Source organism: Oculina patagonica, chromosome 8 (assembly GCF_052425735.1).
Source record: "Oculina patagonica isolate OP01 chromosome 8, crgOcupat, whole genome shotgun sequence".
NCBI classification, from domain to species: domain Eukaryota; kingdom Metazoa; phylum Cnidaria; class Anthozoa; order Scleractinia; family Oculinidae; genus Oculina; species Oculina patagonica.
In genome coordinates this window covers 8,710,966-8,729,062 of record NC_135765.1, presented here as the reverse complement: position 1 = coordinate 8,729,062, position 18,097 = coordinate 8,710,966, and the positions used below count along the sequence as shown (strand labels likewise).

Genomic DNA, 18,097 nt, shown 5'->3' with positions numbered 1-18,097 from the left:
CCCGCGCAGTATTCGAAGCCTTTCCCCCGGGTTTTCCCGTACAATGTAGCTGACATTCAAACTCCGCCTGCCACTCTGTGGATGACTTAATGGTCTGTTGCCTCAAACAATGCACTGGCATTAATTTAAACGTGCGCGCTCTTATAGATGTTTTATTGTATGCCGTTGGTTCCATGTGGAAGGGCTGTCCGAAACGTCTATGTTGAGCTATTATTTGCCACCGCGTAGAGTATTTTACTTTGCAACTTTATAGAAGTTAAGGAAATATGTGATCTGTGGAGAACAGGTTATGTCGGAAAAAGAATGTCCGTGCATACTGCTATATTTCAAGCCAAATGTGAATCAGGGGCGAGGGGGAATCAGGGGTGTGTGTGTGTGTGGGGGGGGGGGGGGGGGAGAGGAACAGCTGCCCATTTTGAACCAAGGATTTACAAACCCAGAGGTAATTAAGTTCAAGTCATCTCAAACACGACCAGTCTTGGTTTCAATTTTTTGTTACTACCTTCTACTCCACTATGTACGGCAGTACAATTTTGAGTGTTTCTTCTAATGGCCTGTTTACATGGAGGGAGGGTGCCCCGGCTAACCGAGTTACCCGGCTAGAAGGGATAAAACATAGCCCGCCTTTACATGCAGAATTCACAGCCCTTCTACCCGAGTTGAGACAGCGTCATTGAAGCGTGTCACGGCGTGGGAAAACAATCTAGCTCCAAATGATTGAAGAAAAATATGACTTTTTACTGAATAATCAAGGCTTTTCGTCTTCAAACTTATTTTAATTTGATGTGCAAGTTCTCAGATATTTACTGCGTCCATTTTTGACGAAATTCAATCGAAATTCAACAGTATTTGGCCGCCAAATTGAAATTAAATTTGTTGTGTCGTGAATTAGGATAAGGCCATCCCCCCTTTTTTTTTCGTTTATCGTCGTATGTGTTTTCTGATTTTGGGTCGGTCGGTCGGAATTAAAAAAAAAAATTCAAAAAAAAAGTGGATAAGGAGTCTGGAACTAGGAGGCCCGGTACCTCATCATAATGTCCGTGGAGCCTGGAAACAAGAAGACATGGTTACAAAGTCAACATGGCGGCAATGGAGGAAGGAAAAATCGACGTCGTGGTTAAACTCAAACAAGAACAGCGTAAAAAGGATGAAACATTATTTAAAATAATGTGTCATTGCCTTCTATACCTTCTGTATAATTTTTTTTTTTTTTGAAAACGCGAAAATCTGGGTCGGTCGGACGACGCTAAACAGAGAAAAAAAAAGGGGGATGGCCTAATCATTCCCACGAAAATTTCGAATAAATTAGCTGTTGCTCAAAGAAATATTTCCAGCCGACTGATAAAACTAATTTTGATCAAATAGCACTGTTTGGGTCCATAATTTATACATTTTATGCCATTAACTTCAAATTTAGTTTAAAAACACGCGCGAAAACTTATCCCGGCAAGCAGGGATAGCTCGGGCATAACCGTTTACATGGCAAAAAGCTATCCCGCCTAGAAGGGTGCCCCGGGCAAGTAGACCGAGTGCCCCGGCAAGGCGGGTTACCCTTCTAGCATGTAAAGGCTTCAATGCGTTTTCTTAAGAAACGTATGAAAAGTTGGCTCGCCCAGGGTAGCTCGGTTAGCCGGGGCACCCGCCTTCCATGTAAACAGGCCCTAAAAATACAACATTCTTAAATATCATCACTGTGAAAACTGAACCACTAACGAGGCCCCATTAGGGGTTTTAGGGATACGGGATATTTCAGGGAAAAATCATAGGGATACGGGATATTTCATGGAAAATTATAGGGATACAGGATATTTAAGAAAAGAGATTGTGGGATATCAAACTAATGGGATACGTGATATTTAGGCCAAAAATTAATGGGATACGGGATACTCGGACTCCCCCCCACCCCCTTTATGGGGCCTCACTAACTTGGCCAAATAGTTTTTGTCTCCTTTCATTAGGCCATCCCCTTTTTTTTCTCTGTTTAGCGTCGTCCGACCGACCCAGATTTTCGCGTTTTCAAAAAAAAAAAAAAAAATTTATACAGAAGGTATAGAAGGCAATGACACATTATTTTAAATAATGTTTCATCCTTTTTACGCTGTTCTTGTTTGAGTTTAACCACGACGTCGATTTTTCCTTCCTCCATTGCCGCCATGTTGACTTTGTAACCATGTCTTCTTGTTTCCAGGCTCCACGGACATTATGCTGAGGTACCGGGCCTCCTAGTTCCAGACTCCTTATCCACTTTTTTTTTTGAATTTTTTTTTTTAATTCCGACCGACCGACCCAAAATCAGAAAACATACGACGATAAACGAAAAAAAAAAAAGGGGATGGCCTTAAGTGTCACATACGGTATACATGTACTACAGTCGAAGCTCTCGTAAGCGGACACCCTCGGGACGCGAAAAAAGTGTCCGTAACTGGAGCTGGCCGCTTACGAGAAAGGTTCTCGTGAGCGGCCATTAGAAGTGTAGTGGATAGATGGCCGCTTACGGGAGCTTGCCTAGCTAACAATAACCGGGCGGACGTGGATGACGACAAAATAAACACTGAAATATGGTACTGTAATTACTGTAAAATCATTGTGACGAACGGCGATGTGAAGTTGATTGATAAAAACATGATACAGAGGTTTTTTATGCATTTTCTTTGGGGTTTCCGCTTACGGGAGCTTAAAAACAAAGAAAAAGTCTAAGTCGTTATCTGCGAAAGTGTCCGCCGCCGCTTACGGGAATGTCCGCTTACGAGAATGTAAAAATACAGAGTTTGTATGGGAGTTAAAAAGGGGTTTCAAACAAGGTGGCCGTGAGTAGAACTGTCCGCTTACGAGAGTGTCCGTTAAGAGAGCTTCCACTGTATGTACATAGTACTACTTCATTTACTTTTAGATGCTTTGCGCTACATCAAAAAAATTTAGTTACTAATTGAGGTCGGCACAGGAAGGGATAAGTCCTCACAACTACTCATAACTCCCTACAACAAGTCCTTTGACTAGTTTACATGAGGGGACTAGTCACAGACACTTGCTCCCAAATGACTGCAGGACCATAATTTTAAAGGACGAGGCTGGTATACCTGCCAACTTGCCAACTTTTTCTAAGTCAAAGGCGTGAGATAACCTTCTCCACATTTTCCGACTATTTCCGAACGTTTCCGAAGATGTTCCGACTATTTCCGGAGATTTCCGAAGAGTTCCGAAGATGTTCCGACAATTTCCGGATATTTCCGAAGATGTTTTGACGATCTTCCAACGTTGCCGAAGTCTGTGAAATTGCAAAAATTGACTCAAACACGAATAACAATGCTCATTTTCTGAGTTATGTTTCAGCAAAATTGAATTGAATGCACATTTAATGGGTTTTAAGAGTAAGAAATCTAAATTTGTCAGTCAAGCGTGAGAAACTGGGCTGTATGCGTGAGATCGATATTTTGGATCTGCAGGCGTGAGACTCACGCATAATGCGTGAGAGTTGGCAGGTCTGCAAAATACAATAAAGGGCCTTGTCCCTGGGTCTAGTTGTAGAGACTTGTCCCCTTGTGTGTGTGCTGACCTTTATCAACTTCTAAAGTAACTTAAGTATAGAAATTTCTAAGAAATGTTCCAGAAAAAAATAAAAACTCTTAACTTCTGTAGTATAGATTTGGTATGATATGATATATGTAATGATGCAGTGTATGAATACTTTATTTTCCCTCGGATTTGTAGAGTATATTAGTAACTTATATCTCTGAGCATCTCACACCCCGACCTTGACAGTTCCAACACTGGAAACTGGAAACTTTTCATTAAAAACTGAATTGACGTTGAATTTTGTAATTGCCCCCGCAGGGTTTTGGCCCAGAGGCCAAAACCCGAGGAGGCACACTAGGAGTCCCCGGGTGTATACATACAAGGACAATGAATATTTGTTGAAAAAGTAAGAAATGTGTCTGTAGTGGGCGAAGCATTCTCGATTTGACGAAACTAGGCGCGCACGGTCGTGACGGGTAATATTTTTGCAAGCGCGTACGGTGGTGTCGGGTACTTGCAACCACGAGGTCGCGTTTGGTCACCTTCGCGTTGCGAGCTTCACCATCTGCTAGCAGCGTTTTGTTTTCCGGTTTTGGCCTACGCGTGTTCACAGATTTGTTCGAGCGGTTTCTCTGCTTTGGTTGTGTTAAGTGATATTTGAAGCAAATGTTAGTAATACGTCGAAAGATTTCGAGCAATTGGTTTCGTGTTCTTGGCTACGTGCCGGCTACCTATGTTCCAAGCGTTACATTTTTAAGGTTTGATTTCGGAGGTTTGTTGTATCGTATACATCTTACAAGTTACAACGAGTAATAAACAAAAGCGTGAACTTTGTCATGTAGTACAAGGTACAACGTAATTCGTTTCGCTAACAAACTGTCAGATTATTTGATCCAAAGAGTGGGTTGTTTTCTCGAATCTTGTGCCATATTTTGTTACTCGTGGAATTTTTTAGGCTTTTTGGCCTGGAAATTATTGTAAGTTTATTTTGAATGTTATAAGCCCAGGAATAAGCTTGTGTGTTGTCATCACGAATAATGTGTTATGTGTTATTTCCGCTAGGTGTTATTTACGCGCGCTAGGTAATATAATTCGACTTGAACTTGTGAATATTTTTAGGACCTAACGGTGTCACACAATAAGAAATAGAGGTTTTGCACGCGTCACGTGATTCCGTGGCAACCGTAACTACGCCGCCATCTTGCATGCCAGGTCAAACATAAACAAACAAAGGTTCCGTGAGTGATTTGCTGCGATGGGTAGATTCTGCTGTGTTTTTAAGTGTTCCAACCGCTCAGATAGAGACCGTCACCTATCATTTTTCAAAATCCCTTCAGTTATTAAACATCAGGGCGTCTTAACTGAAGAAATTTCGAAAAAAAGGCGCGATCAGTGGATCGCAAACATCCGGAGAGACGCAGTTAAAAATGGCGACGTAAAGTATCCGCACGTATGTTCTTGTCACTTTCACGAAGGTAAGAGCTTTGAACTATCAGGGTTTTTTTTCCTTGAATACTGCTAGAGTATTTAAAATTTATATTTTCGTGTTTTTTTTTTCTAGGAAAGCCGGCAGATCTTTACAACGAAAGCCATCCTGACTGGGCGCCTACGAAGAACATGGGGCATTCTTCAAGCTCTGTATCAAAGCCAAGCTCGAAGTCTGCTCTTGAAAGGCAAAGACGAGCCAAGGAAAGACAGAGCAAAAAACGAAAATGTGTACGTGAATTGTTTAACGAAACGGACTGTAGCAACTTAGGAATGGAAATCATCGAGGAGGAATGTGAAAGTGAAAAGGAAAACATTGATGTTGATGAAAGTTTATGTGGAATAGAAGAAACACGACCACCAGCGACCAATTCAATCGGTGTTCAGACTGATCTTTGTATGGAGGACATCGAGGATTTAGAAACTTTTAAACGATCGCACGAATCAAAGAACGCTGTTCTTTCAGAACCTTGGTTCGAAGCTGACGGTGAAAGGGTTAAATTTTATACTGGTTTGACTGCAATGAGTGTTCTAATGGCCGTGTTTGAACTAATTAGCCCTGCACTACCTGAACGAAAGTGTGTTTCCAAGTTTCAACAACTTATCATGACTATCATGCGCCTCAGACTGAATCTATCTGTTCAGGACTTGGCCTACAGGTTTGGAATACATGCATCCACTGTGTCAAGGGTTTTTCAGAGTTGCGTACATACAATGTTTGCATCCATGACATTTCTTGTGCGATGGCCAGAGAGAGAGGAACTTAGGTTGACATTACCTGCCTGCTTCAGAGAGAAGTTCTCCTCATGCGCTGTCATAATTGACTGCTTCGAAGTTTTTATTGACCGGCCTTCATGCTTGCTTGCTCGTGCCCAGACGTGGTCTTCATATAAACATCATAATACTGCAAAGTTTCTTATTGGAATTACCCCCCAAGGAACTGTGTCATTTATTTCCAAGGGTTGGGGAGGGCGGGCATCAGACAAGTTCATAACTGAGAACTGTGGTCTCTTAAATAACTTACTACCCGGTGATCTTGTTCTAGCTGATCGGGGTTTCAATATTGAGGAGAGTGTGGGCCTTTATGCTGCACGCTTACAGATTCCAAGCTTCACAAAAGGAAAGCCGCAACTGTCAGCATTAGACATTGAAACAACAAGATCACTAGCTAATGTAAGGATTCATGTCGAGAGAGTTATTGGGGCTGTTCGTCAGAAGTACACAATTCTTGGACACAGCGTCGTCCCAATCCAGTATTTAATGTCAGAGGACACTGAACCCTGTTTACTTGACAAGATTGCAGTTGTCTGCTGCGCCTTAACAAACTGTTGCAAGTCAGTAGTTGCATCAGATTAGTTTTATTAGAGTCCTTAATTCAAGATATTTGTCAGCTGTACATTCTAGGAAAATTTAAGATTTCATTTAGTTTCAGCATTGTCCTTAGGCTAAGGGGACTAAAAAACAATTCAGAGGTTGTCTGTGGCAAATAAAGAAATAAAGCTATTTTTATCACAAATAAAGTTGTGAGTAGACTACTCCAAATTTAAGAATCAAACCCCAATTTATTTGCTTTTCTAGTAATCCACTTTTATATCTCAAGCAAATTATGGACCTATTTTGTCAGACTTCAAATTGTGTAGAGGTTCTTACAGGCAGTTTTTTTTCAAGCAGGATGGGGTGGGAGAGTAAAGGTACTCAGGGTTTCAAGCGATGGAGATGAAAAAATGAAAAATGCCCTGATCCAAATTTGTGTCCCTATGTTGAACTGTTTTTTTTTAATATGCAATCCCTCCTAAATCAAGCCACCCAAAAACAGCTGGCTAAATTTTTCTACTCAAAAAATCCTAACATCTATAAATTTTAACCCCACCCCACCTTAATATATTTGATCATCCCTTTCAACAAATATCCAAAGTACCCCCACCCCCACCCAGGGAGTATGTACTGCAGCTAACAACCAAAACTTCAAAAATTATAAATTTCATTTTCAGAATATCAGCTATGTTATAAAGGCAAAGTAACGACTTATTTATTATAGAAATATAATTTAAAAATTGCTCAATGTTCTTAGAAACTTCATCCCAGGAAATCTAGTTTAAAAAACTGAGATTTAAAACATCTCTACAATAATTTTCATGTAGTTTATGTTAAGACTGCCGCACATCTTGTTGAGTAGAGCTGAGTCTGTTTTGTCTTCTGCAGTCTGTACAAAACCAAGCTCTGTTAGCTGATGGTCGCCTACAAAGACCACAACACCTTAAGTGAAATTTTCTAAACACGCAAGCTGAACCACTGCAAACTAACACCAGAGATTCGTCATCTTTCACCCTACAGTAACAGAACAGTTTGCTAGCTGATTGAGTATCAGAACTTTGTTCTTTTGGTTGTGTATACCACTTGGCTAATAATTCAGGCAGGATAGCAAACTTGTACACCTTATTGGCCTTTGATAAGTTTGTGTTAAAAAAATCATTGTCACGTTTAATCATCTCTATGTGCAAGTCCTGTTCTGTCCACACAACAAAGTGTGCAAACTGAAATCCTGTGACATGCAGCTGCACCTGCACCTGTGTCCAATACGGGTGTGTTTTCTTGAGAGTAAGACCACCATTGGGAGACCGCTCCAGGCAAAGCTTGTGATGATTCCCATCGACAGCCTCAGAGAGAACTTGGTCGCGTACACAAAAGGGGCACTTGACTTCGACACACCAAGTGCCATGACAGTCGCAAGAAGCAATGGCATCTGGTGTTGCTCCAATGTGTGGGTTGTCTGGAGAAATCCATAAACCAGTTGGCTTTAAGGTAAAATTCTGATGGGATCTCTCCATGGCCTGTTACAAAAATACATAATAAAAAGGAGAGGGGTTTAGCCATTTAATTGCATCTTTTCCATAAAAATACATAATTGTCTTTATATTGTCATTATTGGAAAAAAGGTGCGGCTTATCTGTGGGTTCTTACGGTATTATAAATAATAAGAGCCATTGATATTTAGACTCCCACTTGATTGAAATTCTAACAGTTAGTCACAATTATAAATTCATATCAAAATTACTAAATACATTATGCTATAGTTCTTTCACTAAGACCATCTGGCTATGTGAGTGTCTGATTACACGTGCAGTTAAGAATACACTTTGCAAAAAAATAGTATTTGCAAAAATACACATGCGTTACAAAAAAAAATGAGAATAATAAAAAAAGAATTTTTCTTTTCTTCAAGCTTTTCCAACGAAGATACTTCTCACCCAGCCAGCAACGAAGTATTGGTAGGACTGAAGACTTTTGTATGCTTTGACTTGTTCCTTTGTAAACTTGCTCGTTGAGAAGAGCAAGTAGTTCACTATGTCAGGAAACTCGATCTCTGGCCATTCGGTCATAGATTGAGAGAAAAAATTGGCACTCACAGAGTAGGGATCGATTCCCGCAGTTAAATTTAGCTTTTCGTCGTATAGTTTTCGGTTCTCGGCACTCAGAGAATCCCGGTAACCTCTCAAAGATGGTACTCGATCGCCCTCGACAGCCGCCATGTTGTTTTGACCTGGCATGCAAGATGGCGGCGTAGTTACGGTTGCTACGGGATCACGTGACGCGTGCAAAACCTCTATTCACAGTAAAAAAGAAGCCTAATTGTGCAGTCCATCGGCATTAATAATTAAAGGCGACAAAAAACAAATTATAAAAAAGCGGGGGCAGCTTTATAGTGAGAACTATTACTAGTTATAAATTATATCAGTCTGTCTGGTGCATCAGAAGTATTCTCTCAAAACACAAAAAAATAAAATTGTTTGCAGAGAACATCTAAGAAACACAATTACAGCTAATTACAAAGTTCTCTAACCTACTGGTTTGTTGTTGAAAAAAAAAAGTTAAAAAAACCTTTTGTTTGTTTGACAACTTCAATTATTGTCATTGAAATGACGTTGAATTTATTATTCAAAAATTATGACAAGTTTCAATAGTGGAGAATAAAAAAAAATGTTGACTGTTCCTACAAAAAACAGTGAGTTTTGTTTACCATTAGCTCTTGGAAAGCAAAAACTTAATACAGCTAACTGTACATTAAGTTTGTATTTATATGCTATGTTTGTCATTTTAATTTAACTTCTTTTGGTAATAATGCGTGTGTTGTTGTTACTGTTGTTTGCCTTGAGGGCAGTCATAATTTACATGCTTAATTTACAAGGGAGGGAGGCCTAGAGCCATGCGGCCCATACTGCTGGAGCTTATCCCGGTTACTACCCCCCCAATGGGATGCTAGTCCATTGCAGGGTACCCCCCAACATTATGTCGCCGGTACCCATTTATATACCTGAGTATAGAGAGGTACATGTACTATGAAAGTAAAGTGTCTTGCCCAAGAACACAACACAGTGACCCTGGCCAGACCCTGCCCAGGGGTCAAACCTGGGCACTAGCCATTAGGCCACCATGCCTCCCAATACTTAATTTATGACAGCTCCCCCTGATTATGGCTACAATAATAAATGCTATTATAGCCTGTAGTGCAGGCATTTTCCGTGGGCGCGCACAGTACTAGTTCGCGATCGAGTAGATTCGCCGCCATGTTGGATGAGGGCAAAGAGAGGTTTGGAAGCAAGTAAAAGCGTGAGAGGGGGGTGGGGGCAGGCATATTTTCCTTACCCTCCCCCTCACTGTATTTTCAGCCTCACTCCTACTATCCATTCTTAGTCTTAAACTAGCTTTTTACTTTTTATACCACACAGCATTCATGTAAAGCAGAGTTATTTTTTTTTTATTTTTTTATTTTAGTATAGATTAGTATTGTTTAGTTATTTGTATTGTATTTATTACCTTTAGTATTTTATTATTGTATATTTCTGATGAATTTACCGTGTTAAAATTAAGTTACTACCTACCTACCTACCTACCCTGGGGGACACGTTTCTCCTATCCCCAATCCTCTCCCGAGTAAGAGGACCAAGATGGCGCCCGATCAAAATGCGTTCGAATATGCTCACTAAATACGCCTGGCTACTGCTATTACAGTAACTGTATTTTTCCCAAGCTAAGGTAATACAGCAGAATCTGAATTTCTCAATTCTCCAAGGGAAAGGAATTTTCATTCGAGAAACTGGAAATTTGAAGAAACTTGGGGCGAAATTGCAGTGTTCAACTAAATCACCGTAAAATTCCGGTTATAAGTCCTGGGCTTTTACAACTTTGTAAGGGTTTTTTGGGTGGGCTTATAAATGGAGAGGCTTAAATTAAGCGGAATAAACAACATTTCAAAACAAGCCACAGTAGTGTCGATAGAAATCACTTTTTTAGTTAAAAAGTCATAATAGAGCAACATATAGCCCTTTTCAGTACTGCCAACCAGCAGAGGGGGGCTTATATCAGTGGGGGGCCTACAACTGGTAGGAAGGCCTATAACCAAGGCAGAATATAAGTGCACAGGGGGCCTTATAACTGGAATTTTCCGGTACACAAATCCAAGACAAAGTTTTTTGGTTCGAGTTATCAGGAGATTAGAGAAATCAAGGAATCGAAAAATAGAAATTACGGTAAAGTTCCGTGTATAAGCCGCACCTTTTTCCTCTAAATTCAAGTCAAAAATCGGGGGTGCGGCTTGTATACTGAATTTTAATGTATCAGACTGGTGGTTATGGCCCACTGTCCTCTGATGATGATTCTTCATCGGACTCTATCAGGATCCCCTCCTCGTGTTCCCCTAAGAAAGTTTCTTCAGCCTCAGAAAACTCCAAGGCGCGTAAGAAGTAAATAGCTGTGAACATATTGTCAATCTTTGGGATCTTCTCACCTTGCATCCTGTCATCGATACCTTGCTGAAGAAGGTCTGTCACTGGGCTCAGCTCTTGAATTGGTAATAGTCTTTTTTTGCTTCTGTAATTCAAGTATCCTGTATCTAATTTTAACTCTTTACCATTTGGTAGGGTGAACTCTAGTTCCACTAGCTCCCAGGTTGGACAACCTGCACCATCACCATGCATACCACCCCAAAGTTTAATGACTTTGCCTCCCAATGACCTGAAAGACACTGTGTTCTCAACAAACTTGTCAGAAATTGAACCAGCGTTGTAATTGCTTTCTTCCAATGATGTTCGTAGCACTAAGTCAAGCAAAAGTTGTTTGGGCAGTTTTTTCAGTTTGTACTCAGATGCAATGCGATAAAACCTGCCAGCATCTTCCAATAATCTTTGAAGGAGTTTGGTTTCTGATCTCTGGGACAGGTGATGAATAGTTTCTACTAGCTCTTTGAAATACTGTGTTTCTTCTTCGTCATCATTTTTCCAGTTAGAAATTAAATCTTGAAATTTGGCTTCAGTTTGAAGATTCTGATGAAACAGATCTAGAGCCACCTGAACAGAGCCAGGAGTGGGTTTCTCATTTCTACCAGCATCTTTAAAACTAAGTCTGTGTTCTTCAGGCAAGTTATTGCCGCCTGGAAAAAACAAGCACAACCAGACGAAGAAAAGATCTGTTATTGGAGGGCTGGTGTCACCAAGCTCTTTCTGTAGGAGCTGGATCACTGGTCTCATTGGTTTCGCAGCACCTGGAATGGCTTCCTCTTTCCAGTACAAGTAATCTTCAGGGCAAGAGCGGGTAAAACCTACAAAAATTATAGGGAAATCTTTGCAAACAATTCCTATTGGTAATCTGGAGTCCCCCCTTCACCAACACCTCCTGGGGAGGAGACCGAATCCGCCAGGTTTAAGACCAAATCCGCCAGGACTTCGAGTATTCATTGGGCAAAATTATGTACCAAAATTATTTACATCTTATTGCAAACTTCTGTGTTACTGTTTCAAATATCTTATAAAAAGAAATCATTTCAAACAATGCAAACATCAAAAATAAATTTCAAAGTTCCATTGAATTCCACTGAATCCCTTAAAAGATGATTTTGCAAAATAGCTACACGTGAGATTTTACCTATAGTTAACATGGCTCTTGAGAACTTTGAAATTCATTTTCTCAGGCTCTGATAAGAAGTTGTTGTTGAGGTTACCACGGGTAATTACTTACATCTTTAGTTTTAAAAAGGGTAGAAAATAACACAATAGGGTATAAATTACTCTGGTACTCAATTTTTGTCCAACTAAAATTAAAATTACACGATTTCATCCTGTTCAAGCAGTCCAGGTTAAAATGACATTTTTGAAGTCCTGAAGGAGTCCTGTTACGAACAGTGTGACCAAAGTCAGGTGGAATATACTTTTACTGCATGCACTGTGAATTAAATTTCTTTTCCCTGGCTACTCCGAATAAATGGCACGCAATGCATGCAGAAGCGATGACGTTTCACAAGGGGTCTTACATACCGTAAAAACCCGCAGATAAGCCGCACCTTTTTTCCAAAAATTTTCGCTCGAAAGCGGGGGTGCGGCTTATCTGCCGGCCATTGCTTTTGCAAGTTTGACAGCTCCTATACTGTTTGCAGTGTCGACAATGGCCTATTACTTTAACAGTAATATTGATACTTTTACGAGCGAGAAAATACCACGAGTATTCACCAGTAAGATGGCCAATTGTTTCTCTCTCATTTTGCACTTTGATGAAAAATTTGTCAAACTGATTACGAAACTCTCATTATGCAACAAGTTTATCTCCAATAGATGGCTCCCAAATCTCTTTAATTTGTCAATAATGAATATGATAGCCACGAAACTCGAACGCCTCCATTATCGCCATCTTGTTTTGCTTTACGTTCTCGCCCTAGTCCCATATTTCGCGTCCGATCAAATGCCTGGTTACTAAGCTACGCGCGTGTTCTTGTTGTTGTCACACAAAAATCTATGGAAAAACTGCATTGAATGAAGAAATACCTGTCAACAAATGCCAGAAAAAGATCACCCATAATATGTCAAAGTTGGTTTTCATTATATTAAAGAGCTCAAATTGTGGGTAAGACTGAAATATTTTCTGTTTCAATGTTCATTGAGTTTACGTTCGATGAAGAAGACTTCCCAAAGACTCAACTTTGGATTTTTGACTCGACTTTGGATTTTCTTTGATTTACTTTCAAAAAACTTTTTTTCCAACATTTGAGTTGTTAAACTCAGGGTGCGGCTTATCTGCGGGTGCGGCTTATACGCGGGTGTTTACGGTAATTTTGAGAAAATTTGTCGAAAACTTAACGTTAACATAAATAAAAGAAGCTGACACCTTGACACTGTTATCCAGCTGCAGATCACATTTTCTTAAACCTAAGAAGCAATGTTAGTGATTGTATAAATAGCGTAGTTAGGATCTGATGGAATTCAAATAAAAACAGTAGTTATGAATTTACAGGCCAAGGATGCAAAGTTAAAAATACATTTTCTTCGTAGATTTGCATAACAGTAATATTTCATTTTATAATTTAATTTTTTTTTAGATTTCCCTATGTTGGCTCAACAAAGATTGCGTGACTTCCGATAACAACACACGATATGCGGGAGCTAGGTATTAAGTTGCGAGAAAGGTCAAATGGTCTCTTGTTCACAGCGGCCCTGTATATTATAAGAATTAGAAATTTCTGTCTGCTAAATCTAATAGATACCATCATATAAAATTAGTCTCTTTCGTTTATACATTGTAATGTACCTTTCTAACTGCACAGAGGTATTTTGCTCTTGTGTTCTACACGGCGATTTCTTGTTAAGTTAAACTTGATTTCTGTTTGATTGAGTTTGATTGAATAAAAGAATAAAAGATCCTGTCAATCAGCTGCCTGCATAAAGCAATGACGTCATCAGTTACACGTCATCGCTTAAAAATGAAAATAAATCACAGGAAATTTCAGTTCAAAATGCATCTTATAACAAGCAGCATTCAACAGCATATAAAATTCCAAAATTTCCAATTCGATCTGGAATCAGTGGGATCAAGAAGGGCCACCTAGTGGAAGATCCCACTGTAAATTCCCATTTATTTTTATATTTATATTTAACAATTATTCGCCGAAGTCGAAGTGATTATTCAATTTACTGAGCCTGAGGCGAATAATTGTTTTAGTATAATTTTCAGAGGTGAATATCAAAAACTGCAAAATAACAATAGAAAACACGAAAACAACAAACAGAAGTGCTTGCTTGCATACGCGTAAACCAGTTTAATTCATTGATTGAAATCATATTTACACTCAAGTTTTAGCAATAAAACGGAACAAAACAAACACTACGAAAAAGGTACGGTAGATATCCGGTACGTTTGTTTAAACGTTGGTGACGTCTGAGCAATTGTATGAATCCTCTCGAAATTACTAGCTCCAATGAGAAGAGAACTACCATAATGATTCGATTTAGCGCCCTCCTTCAAATAAGCGCCCCCTTCCGAATAAACGCCCCTCTTCGAATGTGTTTTTGTAAATAAGCGCCCCTATTCCAATAAGCGCCCGCATTCTAATTAGCGCCCCCGTTCTCATAAGCACCCCTATTCTAATAAGTGCCCTTATTGTGGATAACTGCCCATACCGAAGTCATTGACGTCAACTAGATAAACTCCTGACCGTTCGCCGTACAGTTCATGTATATATTTACTGCTAAAATGAACAATTCTTTAAAAAGTAACTGAACTTCAAACAATTTCTAACTGTTAAAGTTTCTGTTATTGTTAGATACATTTGGTTGTTTCTCAAGAAATTACATAAGCGCCCTGTCCCGAATAAGCGCCCTGTCTCGAATAAGCGCCCTCCCTCGAGGTGCCAATTGTAAATAAGCGCCCCGGGCGCTAAATCGAATCATTACGGTAAATAATGTTTTGATAGTCGATCTGACTGAGTACATGGCCGTGTGCGATCTCCAAAACCACCATGTTTATGATCAATTCTAATGCCTTGAAAACCATCTCTTGAAAATATTTTCGGTCCAAAAGCTTTGGTAGTAAATTTGCAAAATTCCCAATGTTTCAAATATCCAGGATTTGGACTGATTTATTTTAAATGAGAGAAATTTTCATTCAGCAAATGCCGCCATGTTCACTGGCCTGGATGGCAAATGTGGCAGGGCTTAGTAGCCAAACCTTCAGATACAATATTCACCGCCTAGCGCGGTGAATATTGCGACATAGTCCGAGCTTCTCGACCGATCAGAATTGAATTCACCTCTGGAAATTATACTAAATAAAATTATTCAACGTTCAACAGTATTCAAAAGTACAATTGTATAATGTAGCAGATAAACTTTCTATATCTCCCAAAAATCAAACAATGATCTTCTACAAAAGTTTAAAAATAGTGTATTATTGTAGTCAGGGATGACATAGTTTGTTAAGGGTTTGACGCTGACTGCTTTTTTTGTTACTTTCAAGACGTTTTGGCTAGTGATTAAGGCCTTCGTCAGTTGAAGGCTTAAACACTAGCCACTATTCCCTTCTGATTCCAGTCACGAAAAAATACATTATATTTCCAGAGAAATGTTGCTGTCTATTCCAAACGACACATCGCTTCTATTATTCCCGAAAACCAGGGCCATCATTCCACTGCAAAAATTTTCGTTATATCTCTTATTCCATCATTCCCATTCAGTCCCTGAGGATCCCAGAATGGTGTGCTGCCTCGCTAAGGCAAGCAATAGGGGGGGGGGGGGGCTCCCATATGAAAGGGGCGGGGATGCTCGTCGTCTGGCTTAGTGGTGTAAATTTCAGAGTTTTGATCTTGCTTAGGGTGTTCCAGACAAAATGCCAAATCAATATTTTTAGTTGTCAAGGTCTGGTTTAGGATTACACACAAAAAATATACATAAATGCTTTTTTTAATTTTTTTGGTGTCTTTTAGGGGTCAAGAAAAAGCTTGAGCCACGCCCAGATTGGTCTCTTTTAGGGGTAATCTTTTCAAAATTTCTGACAAGCACCCCCACCCCTTTCATATAGGAGTTCCCCCCCCCATCCCCATCCCCATCCCCGGGGGCACTCCCTTATATGAGCTATATAGGTATGTGCCACTGTGAAGGGTATGGTTTTCAAGGAGTTTAGTCTGGGATAGGGTATAGAAATCAGAGAGTTTTGGTCTAGAATAGGGTATCATTTGCCGAGAAACTGATCAGTGGTATGAAGAATTAAGTCTAGAATAGGAATAGGAACTTGGAAGAGAAAGAGGCTTCGGTAGAGGTGAATAAAATCATTGTGACAACGTTTGTTAACAGATGGTCTTCCATTAAAAACACTTATAGTGATGCAGTTTTAAAAAGAAGCAAGTCTGGGATACGGTAGGGATTTTCGGTGTTTAGTCTATTATAGGGTTGCAAAACCAGCTGAAGATGGTCTGGTATAGGTAAGGGTTTCAGAGTCCCAGCGGCACACCCCCACCCAAAAATATACAGGGTGCCCCCCCCGGGCAATAAACTATGTATTTACCTTCAGATTTTACATACAAACCGCCACAGGATACATAGATGCTCAGCTCATTTCTGAAATTGCCAATATAATCATGGAAGTACGTAGTATTGATCTTTATGTTCTTATTGCAGGTCGGTAAATGGAGAGTTACACTCTGCCATTGAGTGAAGCAAGTTGCTCGCGGCCTGCCCTCTCGTTTACCGGCTTCTTGATTCCTGATCCACGTAAACAGTTTGGCGACCACAGGGCCGTTTTTCTGCCAGACATCAATCACTTTAGCGTAGGAAAGTATTCCTTTTGCTCCTGTAAGGCGTGCAGAACCTTTAAGAAGTTCGTTTAATTTGCAGTATTTGTCGTCGAACTTTTTCCTATGGATACCCCGAGCTCTGCCATGATTGCTAATATCGACCAAGTAACTCTTGATGTAAAACTCTGCTTTTGATCGCAAAAGCTTTGAATGTACTACATCCCTCGTGCCAGTAGTCACTTGCAGAAGTCTCTTGCAGCTGAGAGCAATGCTGTAAAAGGAGCAAGGATCGTCTAAATATGACACAATTCTATGCAGACAGTCATCGTTGAGGCTTAACAGGGACGCCATATTGTAGGTTCGATTTTCGTCGCTATCTCTAGTCCGGAACAAGGGGGCCCTCCAGATAAGAGGTTGAATCAGAAGTTGAATAAAAGATAAAAATAATTTCTAGCTTTCTGCTGTTTTTGAACTGCCCATTTTGAATTCGTAATAAGCGGTCTGCAGATGGTCTGGAACCGAATAAATTATACGCGGTCAGCTAGTGCGAGGTCTGGAACCATCTTGTCGTTGTCTCTGGGGACATCCTCGTACCCAGGGTCTTCGTTCCCTTTGACGCATTCAAGCCTGCGCAGAAGGGACGAAGACTCTGCTCTGGGGACTAAATGATTTGACTGGCTGGATTTTAACAAAAGAAGTAGCCAATCAAATGAAACGTTTAGAGAGTTTGAAACGGTTAGATTTGAAACTATGCTGATTATACAAATAAGTTTTTCAGTTTGGAAAGACCATTCAAATTTTCCAAAATTCTCGTCTGCATTCCCGGTAAAACACTCAACCTCGTCCCCAGGGCCTTTGAAAACTCGCCCCGAGAAGGCCCTGGGGACGAGGTTGATAAAACACTCCCCTCCTGACTCCTCCATATAATAAACAAGAAGCTCTTAGAGCTTAAAACTGCGCTGGTCACGTGACCAACCTAGGGGTAGTCTTGCGGGGAGAATAAAAAATGCACCCCCACCCCCTTATATTCCCTTTATTTGCGTCAAACAATGTTGCGACTGACATGCAAAATGTGGGGGAACAAAAAATGCACACACCCCTTATCCCCTTTACCTGTGTCAAAAAATGTTGCGACTGACAAACAAAATGGTAAGAAAACACCTTGTGTGAAATTTCATGGTTGACTAGTTTCATCTGCAATTAAATATTTTTTTAATATGCTAATGCTGGCCAAATTTAATTCCCACGATCCTGATCCGTGAAACCAAAAAAATCGCTTATCGGAACAACGGGATTTTTCGGGCGAAAGTTGCCCCTGGGTCTGCAAGATCACTTCATAAGTCTTGCTTCACGCCAGAAACGTAAGTATCCGTGAGAATTTCGACAGTATTCCCTATTTGCATAAAACTGAAAACTGGCCCAATGACAATGTTTTGCAGTTTCTATAAAGTAAGTACTATTTTTGAACCTCTTCAACAGTTCAAAATTTATTTGACCCTGTTTCGGTTTTCGTATTACAATAGGCGGTTGTAAAAATGCAGCGTTTGACAA

The 18,097-nt window shown here is 40.1% G+C and overlaps 2 protein-coding genes across 2 annotated transcripts; one reads left to right on the top strand and one right to left on the bottom strand.

Moving 5' to 3' along the window:
- The first annotated feature begins 4,664 nt into the window (after positions 1–4,664).
- Positions 4,665–8,218, top strand: LOC144662307 (uncharacterized). The gene is made up of 2 exons (XM_078523091.1): positions 4,665–4,988; positions 5,075–8,218. Exons 1-2 carry the CDS (start codon positions 4,769–4,771, stop codon positions 6,352–6,354), a joined length of 1,500 nt encoding a protein of 499 aa, XP_078379217.1. The 5' UTR covers positions 4,665–4,768; the 3' UTR covers positions 6,355–8,218.
- Positions 8,219–9,773: 1,555 nt separating this feature from the next.
- On the bottom strand, positions 9,774–17,019 carry LOC144662570 (uncharacterized). The gene is made up of 2 exons (XM_078523411.1): positions 16,318–17,019; positions 9,774–11,593 (listed from the first exon to the last, which is right to left on the bottom strand). Exons 1-2 carry the CDS (start codon positions 16,895–16,897, stop codon positions 10,626–10,628), a joined length of 1,548 nt encoding a protein of 515 aa, XP_078379537.1. The 5' UTR covers positions 16,898–17,019; the 3' UTR covers positions 9,774–10,625.
- Between the last annotated feature and the right edge of the window lie 1,078 nt (positions 17,020–18,097).

Excerpts from the sequence above, each read along its gene's own strand:
- LOC144662307 (XM_078523091.1), top strand. The coding sequence starts at position 4,769 with ATGGGTAGATTCTGCTGTGTTTTTAAGTGTTCCAACCGCTCAGATAGA. Across the intron at positions 4,989-5,074 it reads TTCTTGTCACTTTCACGAAG|GAAAGCCGGCAGATCTTTAC; the intron begins GTAAGAGCTTTG and ends TTTTTTTTCTAG.
- LOC144662570 (XM_078523411.1), bottom strand. The coding sequence starts at position 16,897 with ATGGCGTCCCTGTTAAGCCTCAACGATGACTGTCTGCATAGAATTGTG. Across the intron at positions 11,594-16,317 it reads TTTGTATGTAAAATCTGAAG|GTTTTACCCGCTCTTGCCCT; the intron begins GTAAATACATAG and ends TAATTTTTGTAG.